The 17,007-nt window shown below is 42.5% G+C and overlaps 1 protein-coding gene across 1 annotated transcript in view; it reads left to right on the forward strand.

Annotated features, from left to right (window-relative positions):
* Positions 1-2,448: 2,448 nt before the first annotated feature.
* VAMP2 (vesicle associated membrane protein 2) overlaps positions 2,449-17,007 on the forward strand; it is a 45,130-nt gene continuing 30,571 nt past the window's right edge. The window contains exon 1 of the mRNA XM_074153377.1: positions 2,449-2,746. Coding sequence (XP_074009478.1) covers positions 2,745-2,746 — 2 coding nt within the window. The 5' untranslated portion in view covers positions 2,449-2,744. The remainder of the gene's footprint in view (positions 2,747-17,007) is intronic.

Genomic DNA, 17,007 nt, shown 5'->3' on the forward strand with positions numbered 1-17,007 from the left:
AATGGCAAGCTGCAATCTCAAGGGAATGTAGGGCTAAAGGAAAACGTCCCTCAGTTTAGCTGTGGATTTTCTTCAGGATCATGAGCCTTCTTGAACTGGAATGGTGATGCCTTCATTAGCTGGTAGGAAACTCTTCCTCAGCAAGTAAGGCCATAGACTAATGATGTTATTAAATTGGGTTTTGAGAGCTCTCCTATATCAGATCAAAGAAAGCTGTGGCCATGTGATGTGGTGCACCAATCTAGCTTAAGCTGGTTCTGCATGATGTTCACAATGTTTGAAGCGTTATCTCTGTACTGGCACCCTTCTGCTAAAGCAGGCAATGTCTACCATTTTACCACTATGCTTAGGTGGGTATTTTCTGTTCTCTTTCAATCAGGATAAAGCTGGCATGAAGTCAGCATAAACACTATCATGTGCTCTGGATGGTTTGTATATTAAAACTGTTTCACCTTGGATTTGGGGTTTTCCAGGATTTTTTTGAGTCTTATGAGCTCTGGTTTAGCATCAATAGCTACTTGTTCTACTCTCCATATAATCAGGACATGAAGTGATACCGCAGAAAGGTCTACCTAGTGGGTCCTTCTGTCCCTGGAGCTCCTGGCCACACTAGCCATGCATGACTTTCACTTCCTCAGTATTCAAATGTGTTTTGGGTTTGAGGACTAAGAAGATAATGTACCTGGTAGCAGGTGGTCTCAATATTGGGCTTAAGTCTATGTGTGGGTGTTGGTGTGGCTGTATGCTATAGGGGTATCATATAAACATAGCTTTGTCTAGGGTATCTGAAAAGTAAACTGTCCTCAGGAGGAAAGGGTTATGGAGGATTTCCAGATGACAAGTGCTGAGCTAAGTGGTCTGTGGATGGATAAAGCTTAAAGCTAGGCAGGAATCTTCTGATTGCCACCTAGGCATGTCACTTGGTTGGATTTTCTCTACGAAAAGCTGGAGTTTCAGTTTGAAGTGTTTTTTACTTCAGGAAAAATATCAGGAAAAATTTCCCAAGTCCAGGCTGTTGTGAGTGCTGTATGTGAGAAAGCCCTTAGTGATGTGGTCAAATGTAGAAAACTAAGGCTCAAAGTGCTGCTCTAAGTGATATTTATTTATTCATGTAAATAATTAGCTTCAGTAGAAGAGACAGAATGACCCTCCAGTGGCAGTAGGTTCGAGTCTTTAACACAGTGAGGAAGTTCTCAGCCAGCAGAGGGAGAAGGAAGAGAGGTTCCTGCGACTGAAGTGTTCCACCATTCTGAAGGGTCTGGTTCCCCCTCAGAGGTGTCGGGGTCTTGCATCTGAATCAGGCTGTGACAGCATCTGAGCCTGGAGTTAGGCAACAACTGAGTGTCCTAATGTCTGGGCTAATGTCAGCATTGGATCTGAGCCACCTAATACCATGGGTGTTGTCACATTCCCTGGCTACTTTCTTTCTCTGTGAAAATAAACAACAGGTTGATACCAAGTTTAGAGATGGGGACTGATGTGTTGCTCACCCCTAACACTTGTACCTTTTGCTGTTGCTTTGAGGAACAACTTGTCTTTTCTTTAGCTTCCGCATGCAGAAAACTCAGAGTTGATCTGATGACACCAATGTGCTTTGTCACTAACAAGCACCCAAAGGTCTGAGGTCTAGATACTTAGAAAAGCTCCTCTGTGTTCTGGGTAAGCCCTTGCCTCGCTTGGGTAGATACCTGGTTTTAAAGGGTGGTGCTAGCTGTCACTGAAATTGATGGAAAGTTAGTGAAGGCAATGACTGGTGGAGTATCTTTTTATGGGTGAAATGGAACAAGGTATCATTGAGGACAGCAATGTTAAGTTCCCACTTCCTGAAAAGCTGACTGCATGGACTTTCTTCTTCCTTGGTCTCTGTTTAGACTATGTGATGGCCTTGGTTTAAGTCCAAAGAAGCACGCTCTGCTTCAGAAGTTTTCTTCTGTACAGGGGCACGGGGCATGCAAGAGAAATGCCAATGTTAATGAAGTGGGTTCAAGGGGGAGATTGGATGCCTGGACCCAGGTTGAGTGCAAGGTGAAGGCTGCAAGAAGCCAAAGCCAGGAGCATAGAGACTTGGCAATGGCTGTATTTCATCTGAGAGGCACAATCAGTGAAGAAGCAATGGTTGATCTAGTACCTTATCTGCCTCTCTTTTGCTCTGTGTTATGGGTAGGGATTACAATCCTGACAACTTGGTGGTTTTTTTTCATTGGCAAGTACTCACCCACGACAGCACAGATTGAACTGCAATACCTCTCATGATCTTCCTCTTCACCCCATCCACACCCACAGCCTTTTTTTTTTTTTTTTTTTCATTCTTTCTTTCTGGAGAGGAAAGGGAGAAAGAAGGTGGTGACACAAACACACAAAGGTTTTCATCTAAATCCCCCCCCCAAGCCTCCTGGCTGGAATGAGCCCAGCTCTGGTAACCACACCCCAGCGAGACGTTTCCTGCTCCGAACGGGAGGAGGCGGGATGCGGGCAGGAGCCAGAGGCTCCGTTTGCGTTAGTCACTCCAGGACTTTCTCCTGCCTGGCATGAGGGTGGGGGTACCTCTGTGCCTTGCCTCTGCTTCCTACTCTGTGATGTGAGGCACAGGCATGCTCAGTAGCCGGTGCCTACCCCTCCTATCTCAGCAACAGTGCCTACACTACTAGGAGACCGCTTGCAGCAGGAGCAGAGCCGGAAAGCCATCTTAGCTGGAGAGGGAGGCAGCAGACCCTGAGCCGCTCGGCACCCGCTCCCCTACACACATGTGAGTAGCCGGGCAGCCCTGCCCGGCCCCGCAGCCCCCCGCAGCTGGGGGTCCTGCCCTGCCCGGGGCTGGCCCACGCCCTGCCCCACGCCCGGCTGCGCTGCGGGCTGCCCCGCAAAGAAAGGCGGGCGGAAAGTTCACAGCCGCCGTGGGGGCAGGAGAGTCGCTCTGCAGACTTTGGGGAAATCGCTGGGTGCTACCCTGTTGCTTCCGCAGCCGAGGTGGGGGGGGGGTAACTTCTGCCACCCGGAGTGGGTTCGGTGCCTGTGGGATGCGCAGGGCGGTGAGCGGGGTGGGGTGAAGGGATGGAAGCGGGAATAAAATGTCTGAGCTGCCGTAGCCTTTGTGGATGGCGTCCGTGCAGCTGCAGGCTCTGAGGAAGGATTTCCAGGGCGTGGGGCTTGGCGTGTGTAATTCAGCCAGCCGGAGTCTGTAGCAAGCAGCATTAAAGTCGAACCTATCTGCTGCCGCTACCTGTGAGCACTTCCATAGGGCTCTCACGGCTGTTTATCTGGCTGCCAGGCAGCAGTGGAGAGAATTATTGACACGTTTCTAACTCGGATTAATACTCAAAAGGAAACGCTGGGCCAAGATTCTCAACAGGTTCAAGTCAGGATTGTCTGATAGCCTGAGTCACTCAGTGATGCTGATCCACAGCTCATGGGTCCTGTTTATTTTCACTGTTTAATGAAATGTTCTCTCTCAAATACTAGCTGTCTGATCAATTCAGCCTCACCATCTCCAGTGCCAATGGCTTCCTGTCAGCAGTGCTTGATAATAATCTGTTTCTTCTTGTTTGCATCTCTTCAAATACCTCTTCCAAGTCTTTACATTCAGCATTAATGACAGCATTAACATTCCCTGATAGGCAGTAATGAAACCCCCAATGTACATTCTGAAACGAGAAGTGTGCTGAGGTAAGTCGGAATTGATCAGACTCCTGTTCATTCACGGAAGAATTCAGGTAGCTAAATGCATCATTTTACTATCGTCTCAAATTGCTCATTCCCAGTGACTTTTAAGGGAAAGCCAGAGAAGATGTCTAAAACAAATAGTCACTCACATCTGGTGTATGGAACCGAAGATTGGTTGTATTGGGTGGTCTTGGAAGAACTGGAGCTTGGTTGATACAGACAAGATGACAAGTGGAAACAGTCCTGGCAACCTGTGATTAAATTACGTTTAAAGTATTTCCAATAACCAACTGTTCCTCACGAGGATTTTCAAAATAGTCTACATTCACATATTCTGAAATGTTGGCTTTTTTCTTTAATGCTCTTTCCTATATAATATTTCAGACAACAAGCTTTTGTCATGTTGTCTAAAGTGCTTCCAAAGCAAGGACTCTTTGGAGACAAAAAAAATGCTGTCTAAAAGAAGTTCCTTATGTAAACACTGAACTCCATCTAGCAAAAGCCAGTTCATTGTAAGCTTCTGTTGCCTAGTTTTGTTTATATCAAGAACCAGATGATGACATCAAATACTTTTATTTGTATGTGACCTGTTTCTCAATGATTAATACAAGAGTTTGCTGCTGCAGTATTATACAATATAAGCTGTTCAGACACAAAGCAATAACTCAGATAAACTTTAACTCAACCAGTGTATGTTTTGGTCTCAGTGTATATAGGTGTTCATGAAAGCATTTGTAAATAAAGCAGAAAGAGTGATGCTAATATAACTTGATCATTCTTCTTCTGTAGGGGACTTGCATCAGACTTCTGGCAAAAATTAGAAGAAAAAGGGAAAGCATTTTTTGTCTATTTTGGCAATACAGACTTTCAGTTTGATAATCAAAACAAAGCCAAGCCGTATAAGCAGCTTGTCATTGGCGGTGTCAGTTGACTTCTATTTCATTGCCAGATACTGTAATGAAAACTTTTTTTTTTAACATCTGCACAAATATCATGTCCCAGTAGCTTTTGAGTTGCTGGTGAACAACAGAGATAAATATGTATTAGCTACTGACTTGTAGCAGCAGCTATGGTCCCGTTCACTGGACTATAAAAACTAATCGCTAGTGAGCACCAATACTCTATAGAGGTTCTCCTGCTGTGACACCTATAGAGTATTGCTAACATGGACTCTTCTCATGTGCCTATACAGACATGCACGTAAGACACAATGCTGTGTCTTCAACTGGTGTGAATTAGTGTCAATAAAGAGCTCCCTCACTGGGTCAAATGACGCCTCCATCTATCCTGGTGTGCTGTCCCCTAAAGCAGCTTGCAGGGAGCTCTCAGGGAAGAGTACAATAAAACAGCAAGTATGCAGTGGTTTTCCCAGAATACGTTCCCAGTTTCCAATGATTTAAGGCTCAGGGAATGTCTGAACTTGAAGTTCTTTGTATTTTGTGACTCCCAATTGGTGTTGGTGTTCTTTCAGGAAGGTGTCCATGTGCTCCATTTGCAGTGTCCTGTGGCAAGGAGCTCTACAGCTGGACCACGCAGGGTGTAAAAGCCGCTTCCTGTTGGTTTTGAGCTAGCAGGTAGCATGTTCTGTCTGATCTTACTCTTGTGTTGGAACTCAGAGAACAGTGTTCCTTATTGACCATCTTCTCTGTGATTCATGATTGGTATCACCCCAGCAGACCTGCACTGATTTACATCAGGTGGGAATCTGTCCCTGTGGTCTCTATCGCAATGAGTATGATCCAGAGCAGAGAAGACACATTCAGCTAACAGACATCTTTCATCTTGGGTGCAGACAGAGGAGAGGAAGCTGTGACATAAAAAGGTTGAATGAAAGGAGAAGGATATAAGAGGTATCTAAAGCAAGAACAGAGAAGGGTTATACCATGCCAATGCAGCTGCGAAGATTCTTCCAGGTGTAAGGGAGAGCACACAAACTTATTTGGAGGAGATATGAGGAGCAGTGAAAGCAGATGAGGAGAAGAAAATGGCGCTCAAAGTTGAGATGCTTATAGGCTTTGTTCCTCTCTAGAAAATAGACTAACAGCAGCAGGTGAAGTATATGGTTTTGTTTCTCTTACAATGGCCACATCTCAATAGGTAATTGTATATAATAGAAGCTCATGGCATCATGTCATCTGTTGTTTACAGATAGGTCAGTGACCAGACAGAAGGGTGCCTTTGATTACATTAATCCAATACAAATGTGCTCTATTGCAGGGTACAACTTTTGTGAGACAAGCAGCAAAGCAAAGCACCTGGCTCTCCCTGGGGCAGAATTGCCTCCCCGTATCTCATTCCTCGGGTAGCAGTTAAAGCTTTCTGAAAAAAAATAAAAATCCTTCTGCCTGTTTTAGAGCAGCAAGGAGAACATCCTGGAGGGGATGGATGGGATTAAAATGGTTCCACCAGTTGTAATGAGTCTGTTCTGGTTGAATGTCTATTCAGTTTCTCTGAAAAGAATGGCGTGGCTCTGGTCTCCTGCTGTTAGCAGAGCAGTACTTAGCCCTCCTTTTGTGGGCATAATTTTATGAAACTCGGCAAAATCTCCTTACCCTGCCCTTCTCTTGTAATGATCAGCAGAGGCAAAACAATTTAGTACTGTCCTCTACACAATCCTGATCCACTACTTTTAGGGAGTTGAGTGGCTTACAAAAGTGCCAACAGCCAGTGCATATCCTAGGAAAGTATAACCCACATGAAACGGAGGGGTAAATTTTGTAAGTGATGCAGGTGTTCCGTGCTGGGTGTCTGTGTTCCGTTCGAAATACGTTTCTAAAGAGCTGCGGAAATCCACGGTGGCAGGAAGATTTGAGTCCACTGGAGATCTCAGGGTTTCACATCTGGTGGCCGGCTGCTACCCAGAGAAGGTAGATTCAGTCATGACATTCTCTGAAGCTTTTTTCCCCCACTACAGTCAGCCAGAGGAACCGATGGTTTGAGGGCCTTGCAGTATTGGTTCACACAGGTTCTGCTTTCCCCTTCCTTCCACTGCCCTTCTGCCACCATTTGCAGGATGCAGAACGCGTGGAAGATTCTCACTGATGGCTTTAGCCAAATGTTTATGTTGCCCTGGAAGGAGCAGTACAGTCTGTCCCAAATAAGTTCAAATTGACTGATCATTTTAAGCAATTACGACTTAGAATATCCTCTCACCTACGTCATTCAGTACTCTCTACTGTCTACTGTCATTATTTGTAGCCATTGCCAGCAATTAACTAGGCTGGTGTTTTTTAATGATGCAATTCCTTTTTACCTGGTGTCTGTACTTGAGCCCTCTAAACTCTTTTCCATTATCCACTGAACAACCACCAAATGATTGCAAGGTGTTTTTTTTTTAACTGCTCGGCTAGGACAACCTTACGTTTTTCTGTGTAAAGTAGTAACTCATTGAAATAGATCTGTCTGAACATTTGTAAGTGTGTGTTTTGTCAGTTGCAATTATATTGCAGGTTCTGTACTGGGTGAAATAATTAGAATGGAAGTTCCTGACCAAATTATCTGAATTACCTGATCTTGATCTCTTCAGATGCAAAATTTAATGAGAAATATGCAGAAAAAATGAAAGTATTTCTATTTCAGAGTAAATGGGAAAGAAATTTAATTTATCAGATGTTACCTTACACCTGCTGGACTCAGTATCATAGGGTCAAAAGAAGACTTTTCTAGAAAATAGAGATTCTCCTATGATGACGTTGTAAAAGATCAACACTACATTGTTTCAGGAATTGATGTGTGTGTTTGTTTGTTTTAAAAGTATGTTCTCACCTGTTGCAGTGCTCTCTAAATGTAAACTGGTAAATGTATTGGAATCAAGTGCTGTCACTGCATCTTTATACATCAGAGCTGAAGTTTGCTCGTGTTTTGAAAGTGTCAAATAGCTGACACTTTGTGAGGAGTCAGTGCTGTGAACTCCACTGAAGTTTTTATTATTATGAACCATGTCAATACCATGCAGAATTGAGACAGCCTTTGCAAGATGCTGGAGACAGAAACAGAACTGATGGGTGGTGGGAGTACACCAAAGGCCGTGATGTGTCCTGCTTCATCAAATGGTGTCCGTATGCTGGAGTCTAAGTATGAAAGGAAGTGTTCATGGAGTTTACAAAACTCCTTACGTGGTCTACGAAAGGGCTGATGAGAGGAAATACCATGATAAGTGTTGTACTGAACTGTTGTTAGTACCTGATACTGCATAGATGCTGGTTTTCTTTTAAGATGCTCACACTAGATCCAGATGGGAATTTATATATTGAACTTTTAAAATTTTAATTGGAAAATGAAATTGAAAAATTGAACAGTATTAAAAATACAGTCATTGTAGGGAAAAGGGGTTTTTTATTTCCTGTTTTGGATGCAGGAGAATGTGTTATGTTACAAAATTATCAAAAGACTTTTTTATGTTCTTTGAAATGAAGTTGCACAATTTGGTTTAAAATACCTTCTTAAAGGATTATAGTGCACGTGATAGACGTTTTGCAAACTGGTTTTGGAGATACTAAAAACTCTGACTGGACTTTGTCCTAACAGTGTCATCTAGTGGGCCTTTCTTTCAGCAGAGGGTTGGACTAGGTGATCTCCAGAGGTCCCTTCAAAGCTCAGTGCTTCTGTGATTCTGTTTGAAAAGGTCAGTCGAAATTGAGTATGTTGAAGTTAATTAAACTAACATTTGGCTATTTCCCAAACATTCAAGATTTTGACTTTTCATCCATGATAAACTTTCATTTTCAACCTGTTGGTGGTGGATGCCACAGAAATACCTGTAATAGAAGGGGAAAACATATGGTATTTGGGAAGGGAGAGAATGTGGGAGTTTAAAAAAAAAATGCAGATCATTGGAATGCATTATTCAATTTGGCTTGAATGCAAAAGTTCATATTCCTCCCACAGAGAACAAAACCTAGGTTCCCTGCAAGCAAACTTTCTCATCTTTCATAGTCAATACAATCTTCTCTAGCTTGGTGTCTGCTCCCATCTCTTTACACCATGTCTTGCAATAGCTTGGTAGTTTGAAAAAAGCTATTGTTCTGTTCTCCTGTAAATGCTGTCCCAGTAGTGCAGAGTGCATGTTTTAATAAAACTATATGTGCTTTTATCAAGTTAGAATGTCCAGATCCATAACAGAGTAGAAGCAAATCTCACTGTCACATGTAGCAGATTGGGAAAGAGAGGAATTGCTGGTAGTAGGCAAGGTTACAAAGGAGTGATGTGCTGACCAAGATGGGAGTTGTGACCCACTGCTACAGAGCTGTGGCTTTTGTAGCTCAGTTTGTAACTTCTAGAAATGGTGGGTTTAATCCCTGGTTTATCTAGCAAGATGGTGGCAGTCAAATTAGCACAAAGGACTGTGTTGCTTCAGGGCACGGTTGCGGAGGTGGATCCTTCGTCAGTGGAGCTGTACAGGAGTTCTGCAGGCAAAATCGGCAGAGTGTGCTCCTTATATCCATGCTGGTAGCACATACCTCTTGCTTTTGGGCTGCCAGAAGCAGGACAGATCCCTAATCCAGCATCTTCCCGGCCTCTCCGGATTTCCTTCCTCAGTCTAGATTTCACGTACCTCTGGAGAAGAGGCGAGGAGTGAGTTTTCCCAGTGAGTCTTGTGAATGTCACTTCTTGCTGGAATTAATCTCTGAACCTTCGAAGTGACCAATGCACCCAAAGTACTCGGCACTACTGAAACACAATTGCCAATATAAGAGCCAATGTGAATCTGTGAAGGAAAGGATTTGGGAATTGGCTCCATAGCCTTCTCAGTATCTCCTCTTCACCCTCAGAAAGGACGGGGTGCTGGCTCTGGGAGGTGGGGAATGTTGTAATGTACTAGTTGCCCTTTTAGACACTGAGGTCCTTAGCCAGGCAATGTGCCAGCATTTTAGAAATACATGGGTCCTGGTAAAGTTTTCCTAGAAACTCTGAAAATCATTAATTATCTCTAAACCTGCTTGTTATCTACTTCAGGAGGTCCATGGTTAGAAATTTCATTTGTTCATTTCAATTCACATACAAAAATAGCTCCTCTTTATCATGGTAGTGAATCTGGCCCTACTCAGGGCCTTAATTACAGTGTGCTGCAGTAAGGCAAAGGGCACTGCTGCTTGAAAGCGTAAATCTAATCTGCTGTTATCCCCCTGCTGTTGGCTCAGACTATCACGTGGGCTAGTGTTTTGTACATGGTTTTGGAGTTCAGAGGGGAATTCTAAGACTGGATAGTTCTTATTGCCCTCAGTGAAACTGAGCAATACTGAAAAAAGAAACAAAAATATCTCTCTCTCTTTCTCCCTCTCTCATGCACACTCTTTTAGGTTGACCTGTGGGAAAGCTTCCTAAACTCTAGCTAGGTTTGCCAAGAGCTCTGATAGAGACTGGTTCCCCCTTCTCTTTCCTTCACATCCTGTGTGTGCATAGAGAGAATAGCTGCACCCAACAGGTGTCACCCATGACGACAATTCAGATGGGGAAGGGAAGCAAAGAAACAAAGAGCTTTAATCAATAGCAGCAAAACCAAAATTGTCCTCTAACCCTGAAAGGCATAGAGTGTTTTGTATTATCACCAAGCAATTAAAATGATTGGCATGGCACTTTTTGCTGCTGAACATCCCGAGTGGGATCAAACCTTACAAAACAGTTACCACAAGATAATTGGACTTGCCTATTGGTAAAAATGCAAAGATTCCTAAATAGGCATTGGATTGGTCATCCATAAGCAAAACTCTAGCAGAATGACCTTGCATCCCCTGTGTCGGGTGAGAGTGGTGTATGCTGCAGGCCTGATTTGCTAAGACTGGTTCTGGTCAACTATTCATATTTGCAGGGGACAGTTGTGTACAAATACAGCTTTGTTTGTTTTCTGTCACAAGTGCACTGAGTGCCAAAGCAGTCCTTCCAGAAGACTTTGGGTATCTGGTTGTTTCCACACTTCAAAAGCTGACTGAAATTTGATGATGACTTATAGCCCATCAGCTTACCCGAGAATTTCAAGGCAGAATTCTCTGAGCTGGTGTCAGCACTGCGGTTGAGAGCCTTTCTGCTGATCGGGATCCACGGAGAGCTCAGCTTGAGAGTGGGTACTGCCAGGATGAATCAGCAGATATCTTCCTGGAAGCAATCGACAGTCTGGGTATCCCATGCGTTTACAGAGGTCCCACCAGGCTATAGAAGCCTGCTTCTGAAATGTTTGACTTCTTCTTTCCAGCAAGAAGCTGTACAGTCATTCCCTGACAGCTGTGATACCGTCTCCCACACATAAACGAAGATTACACAGTGACATTTTTCAGCAATTTTGTTTACTAGATGATATAAATACAAAAATATTTCAAGTCACTTAATGTTTTGATGCTTTTCTCTTTGCATTGAATGTTTTAGGGAGAGTAGAAGAAGAGAATGGAAAGGCAGAATATGACCCCTGGCATGTTGACACTGACCTGCACACTTTTCATGTCAGTTCTTAATCGCTTCATGTACGTGATATAATAGGGTCTCTTGAATTGCATCTTCGTAATTGATGCGTAGCTATGCAGCAAGGTTAAAGCAAAGACCCTTCCATTAGCATGTTCATTGCCCTTGTTGTGACAATCGGTTTTATGCAATTAACTCTAGGGGAGAATGAGCAGATTGATTTTAAGTTCTGTGCATAGACTGAAATGTTTTAGCAGTAGAATGATCTCCTAACAGAAATTGCAGCTGACAGGGGTTTTCTTGTTCAACCTCCACCTGGTAAAGGCAGTTATGAACTATACAAGCTGATATTTTTCTTGTTGCTGACTCCCAGATAGCCAGATCTTCTTCACCATGATGGTTTTAGAAATAAAGCCTGTTTTCAGTCCTGAACCCCCTCTCCCAGCCCTTCCTATTTCATGAGCAGTCTGGATAGTGAGACTTGTCATGCAGAAAGAAGGCATTTTCACTTAGACTAAAGCATAACACTTACAGAATCAAACCCTCTCTGTATCTGTGTGGGGGAAAGACCTTAACGAGTCAGCTAGTGTGTGTGGGTGAATCAAGGGGGGGCCTGTGCTTTGGGGAAGACAGCATTGTACCCAGAGAGAAGAGCAGAGTTCCTCTCTCAGCAATACCCTTGTTCGTGTGCACTGTCAGTGAACAAGAGGTACCAAGATTTCTGAGTAACTTGCTGTACTTTTGGAGGAATCTGTAAAAGAACTCCAGAAACCTTAAGTCTGATTGCACTAGATGGTTGCTAGTATTGAAGTCCCTTAGAAGATTACGTGTTTTCCAGCAAAGGGAAAAGAAGTCCAAGAGGTCATATCTGTTTATGAAGTTAAATCTGAAATCCTCAATGGCAACATGGCTACTGGCTCTAGATCAGGCTCAGCTCAGAGCTAAATCATTCTGTACAAGGTATTTTCACTCTGAGATGCTGCAGTAGCATCGCATAACTTGAAAGAAAACACTAAAAAAGGTAGAAAAAATGTAGTTCAGAAGGTAACTCGAAATGAATTAAGCATTACATACTTTGCTGAGTGAACCTCCAAAATCCCCAAATATTGTAAAACATTTAACTTAACCAGTGGCTAGCCAAATGTTCATTTAATTTAATTTAAAACTGCACTTTTTTGTTGGTTGTTTGTTTTGTTTGGTGATGGTGGTTTTCTCTGGGTTTGTTCTAGCATTGCTTATCTATAGGACTGAATCCATTTTACTGCGAAGGCAACTGTTCCCCCAACTTGGACCAGAGAAGTTGTGCTTCGGTGTTTGGATATATGCAACCGTTTGTAAAACTCCTCTAGTTGAAAGGATTTTTCTCAAAGGCTTATGTTTACTTCTATAATCTTTGTTTTGCTTTGAAACTGATTGTGCAGGTTGCTTATGGGATTATGCATGTAAATAGCAAAGGAAGGTATTTGGTAAAGATTCCTTCATATCTTTAAGAAAGGTGTCATCTGGGATTTTGGATAACAATTGAGAAACTCCTCTTGCTTGAAGGGTGGTGGGGTAGTATTGTAAGTAACAGACAGGGGATAGCAAATTGGTGAGCGTATGGGGAAGAGGAGACAAATATAGGTGTTTACACTTGCAGCTTGCTGCACCGAGCCAACATTCAGTCTCTTGACAGCACAGTCACATAACAGTCTCCGGCAGCCAGGTGTCTTAGGCAGTGACTCATATGCTGAATACAGTTTTCTGTTGTTTTCACTGTGCTCCCTTGTTAACCTGCAGATGGGCTATTTTGAAATCTGCTTTCCCCTGCAACTTCCCAGTAGTGAATGTGACTTGTCCGCCTGAATTTGAGACTTTTCCCTTCCTGAGGTGGCTTGATTACAGACGGATTATAGATTCTCCAATCAGCAAGCATCAACTCCAGCTCAAGTGACAGAGGGCTCCTAGCCTAACCTCCCATGGAAAATGGCCTTCCTTTGAATCTGTACTGGGATCGTTGCGTGCATTTTGGGGCTCTAACAGCAGAAATGTATCAAGTGGGCTGTCAGTGGTGACAGGAGACAGGAATGCAGTAATTCCCTTGTGTTGTCAAATAAAGGGAATCTCTCTGCTCTGAGCTACAATTTCCTTTTATTTGGTCAGAGTAGAATAATCTGTGTTTATTCTTGGCTATATCTCTGAGAGAATAAACTGGGCAAACTTGGCTTCAATCTTTCATAACAGAAAAGACTGGTTGTAGTCTGAGGTCAGAAGAAAATTAGTTTAGAATAGGTGAGGAATTAAGGTGAGGGCCTCGACTCTTTCTGCCAAATAGAACTTTTTGAATTTCAGAAAAGCCTTTGTATTTTCTGTTCTGCCAAGCTCCAACCTCCTCCTCTCAGGAGCAGTACAGAAAAATGAGAATTGTCAGGATGGAGAATGCGTTTCTTACTTTAATCTCACATCTCAAACTTCAGCATCGTGGATGCCTCAGCATTTGCAAAAATACTAAGCACATTCAGATGGTGTGACCTCTGAACAGACCAAGCAGCCCAATACTGTCTCTTAATGGAGACTTGAAGAGTCTCTCTTTAGGGGAGAACTTTGTAGAGTAGGGCAGATGGTTGGACACAATGATCCCAAGAGTCTCTTCCAACCTAGACAATTCTATGAAATTTTAAGCCAAATTTTCTCTCTCCCAAACTCTTTTAATTAGCTAGTAGAACTCTAGGTATTCTTGCTATATACAGGCAGAGGTAGAGAGGTGGTCATGCTAAACCATCTCTCTGTTTCCAGTTAAAGAGCTTTTTGGATGAAGGCTTGACTGGCTTTGTACTGAACACGTCCACTGGGAGTGCAGTGAAGAAGAATAGTATCTCTGCCCTGCTAAAAATGAAGCAACATGATAAATTTCCCTATATTCATGCAAAAACTATTACCTGAGCAAAACTGTTGCTTTTACTGCTAACCTATGTCTGTTAAAGAGCCCTATAGCAGGGCTGAATCAGGGAACACATGTCTATGGGATGGGATAGATTGCTTCTGCTTCCTTTTTACTACAGCTACAGAGACACTGAATGAAGAGGACACTAGGATAGACTGGTATGCACGATCCACTGCTACATTGGACATCACACCACCTCTGTATTGCACAGAGAAGGAAATTAGTGGTGTCTTTGTCCTCCTGTCTTCAAAGTGGAACAAAGGGAAGCTACTTTAGTTGGCTCTCCTTTCCCTTAAAAAGAAAAGAAAAAGACTCAAGGACTTTGTTTAGTTATCTTTAATTACTAGACCTCTGCCCAAGTAATGGGAGGTGTTTGGATCTGGGAATTCCTTATAGTTACTGTTATAACCAAAATAGGGTTCTTCTCAAGGACCCTTTACTTTTCCAGAATGTAGTGCATTTTGTATTTCCAAGTACAGAATAGGTTTTATATGGAACTTGCTCTTGGGTATATTCAGATAAATGCTCAGGATGCTTAACACAGAGATCAAAAAGACAAGTAAGCTGACCTTACAAAGGTTATGAGAGAAGATATTAATACACCATGAGAAGTGCGAGATTTCTAGGTGAGAAGATATTCAGCACAAGAACAAACACCTCTGCCCAGAAGCATGCAGACTTTTTTCAAATTCCTGATGTTTTAATGATAACTGTTTTGTGCAAATGTGTATAGAGAATGCCCAATTCAAATCAAACTGGTTCTTGAAATGTAGCAGTAGTTCTGTATTAGCCATATACAATTGGCTGAAACCAAGACAAATGTGTAAATGGCCCCTAGGCCCTGGGTCTCTCACATCTGGTACACCAGAGCAACAACACAGATCAGGCAAGTAGGCAGTGATCTGAAAGTTCAAGGAAATGTATAAGGTTGAAAACTCCTTGAAGAGGGGGGTGAGAGATTTCCCTCTAAAAACACCTGTCTGAAAGACAAAGCTTTTTTAAGTTGAGGAACAAACAGTGAATTTCAATCAGGATAATGGTTTTAATAGGCTAAAAAAAAATCAAAATACCCCTCTCTGTCTTAAAGACAGTTGGTACTGGTAACCTCAGCACTGCACAGATTTACACCATATAAACATTGATAAATGAACCAAAGAAGAATTAAAATCTTGTTGAAAAATGAAGAAAACTATAGCCATTGTATATATTTTATGGATTCTTTTTCCCTTCAGAATTAGCAACTGTTAATGGGAATTAAGACTGAAGACAGAACATCCTGTTTTAAATTGAGTAGCATAAGTGAGTAAAAATGATTTATGTAGTTCTTTTACATACTTATGATTGTTCCAGAGCTTTAATGAATGTCTTCCCTTTGCTGATGTCCTCCAAATTTGTCCCACAGAATTGAGTTAATGTGGGATTGTGTCTCCATCACAATGCTCCAGAAATTGACATTTTAAAAGTTAAGACTGCTGTCCTCTTCCTGAATGTTTCTTCTCTCAAAGTACTAGCAAATAAAACAGCCTGCAACAACCCTTACTCACTGTTTGGCTGGGAAGGTGGCTTCAGGGTGGTGGCTTCTGCTATTTGTTGTTCTTCGTAATCCCTGCAAGTGTGCCTGGTGTTTGGTGAAACACACGATAGTAAGTACCAGTTAAGTGATGAGTGAAATAGAGGAGCAACAGTGTGATACTGGTAGAAGGAAAGATGTTCTAGTCCAGTGAGGCTCACGTAAAGTGGGTTACTGGGGTAAAACATAACCACTCCTGCCTTCCTCATTCTTTTTTGCCTCTTTCCTCGCCTTTGATCTATGACTAACTCTGACTACCTCTGACTGTCTTTGCCCTCCTGTAACTACTCTGCCTCGCAAAACCTTTTGTGGAGAGAGTTTGCTCCAACAGTGTGTGCACAATGTCTGTCTTTTTGATTTTTCATCAGAGGCCGCATCTTGTGCCATCAGGAATATACTTGCCTGACTCACTTTTAAGTTGAAATTTGATTTCTTCAATGTTAACAAGTTAAAAAAAAAAAGGAAAAAAAAAAAAAACCACCACAAAACAACAATCATGCTGTGACACGTGAAGGGAACAGAAGCTATGGACTGGGAAAAAGATCTTCTCACTAGAAAAGATCTTTGAAGGGAGGAAATAGATTCCCTCTGGAAAGATCAAAGCACGTGAAGTTAATGGATTCTGACAAGGAAAAAAAAACCAACAAAACCTGGAGAAAATAGTAAATTCAAACATAAGAGGGAAATAGGAAAGAGTGGGGGTTTTTGTTGGAAATAAAGGATAGTTAGATGGCTAGATAAGTGCTCGAGATTATAGGTTGTAGCTAAAGGGCTATTAGCAGGAATAGGGATTTCTTTCCTCATGCCAAACACAGCCTTATCTTATGTGGTGTCAAGGTCGCCTTGGAAATGCAGTCCTGAATTCCTGCTCTAATGCAGTGCTCTGTGCTGGTGACTACAGCCTAATTCATCCTGTAGTGCAACCAGACCCTCTCAGACTGACGCAAGACTGATGTAATTGTAATAACTCTTAAAGTCACTTTCACAGTCTGATTAGGTCCTGCTAGGGTCAAAAATATATGGAGTTTATCAAGGAAAAAAAAAAAGGCAGAAACCCTTCTGGTGAGCTAGGAAATGTCCATGGGTGAAGAACATAAGGAAACACTTTTTTTCAGGTTATTGTTATCAAAGATCCTCTGTGCTGCTATAGGTATCTATATGCCTTCTTCATTGCTGCAGTGTTTGATGCCTCACAATCATACAGAAATAGAAACAGAGAACTACAGCTAAGGCACAAAGATCCTCAAAGATCTCACTTTCAGTGGCATACACATCAGTGGGAATCAGACATTTGAAATGTGTCTTAAGAAGCTGGGACCAGCTGACTTTGTCCAAGGCTACATTGGTTTTCTGTAGCAGAGCACCTCACTGCTCCCATTTAGTCACTCATCCTTCCTCAAGTCCCACAGCAAAGCAGAAGTCCCAGAGGACTTGTTCCAGTGCTTCACGTGTGCCAGGAGGT

Source organism: Numenius arquata, chromosome 9 (assembly GCF_964106895.1).
Source record: "Numenius arquata chromosome 9, bNumArq3.hap1.1, whole genome shotgun sequence".
Classification (NCBI taxonomy): Eukaryota; Metazoa; Chordata; class Aves; order Charadriiformes; family Scolopacidae; genus Numenius; species Numenius arquata.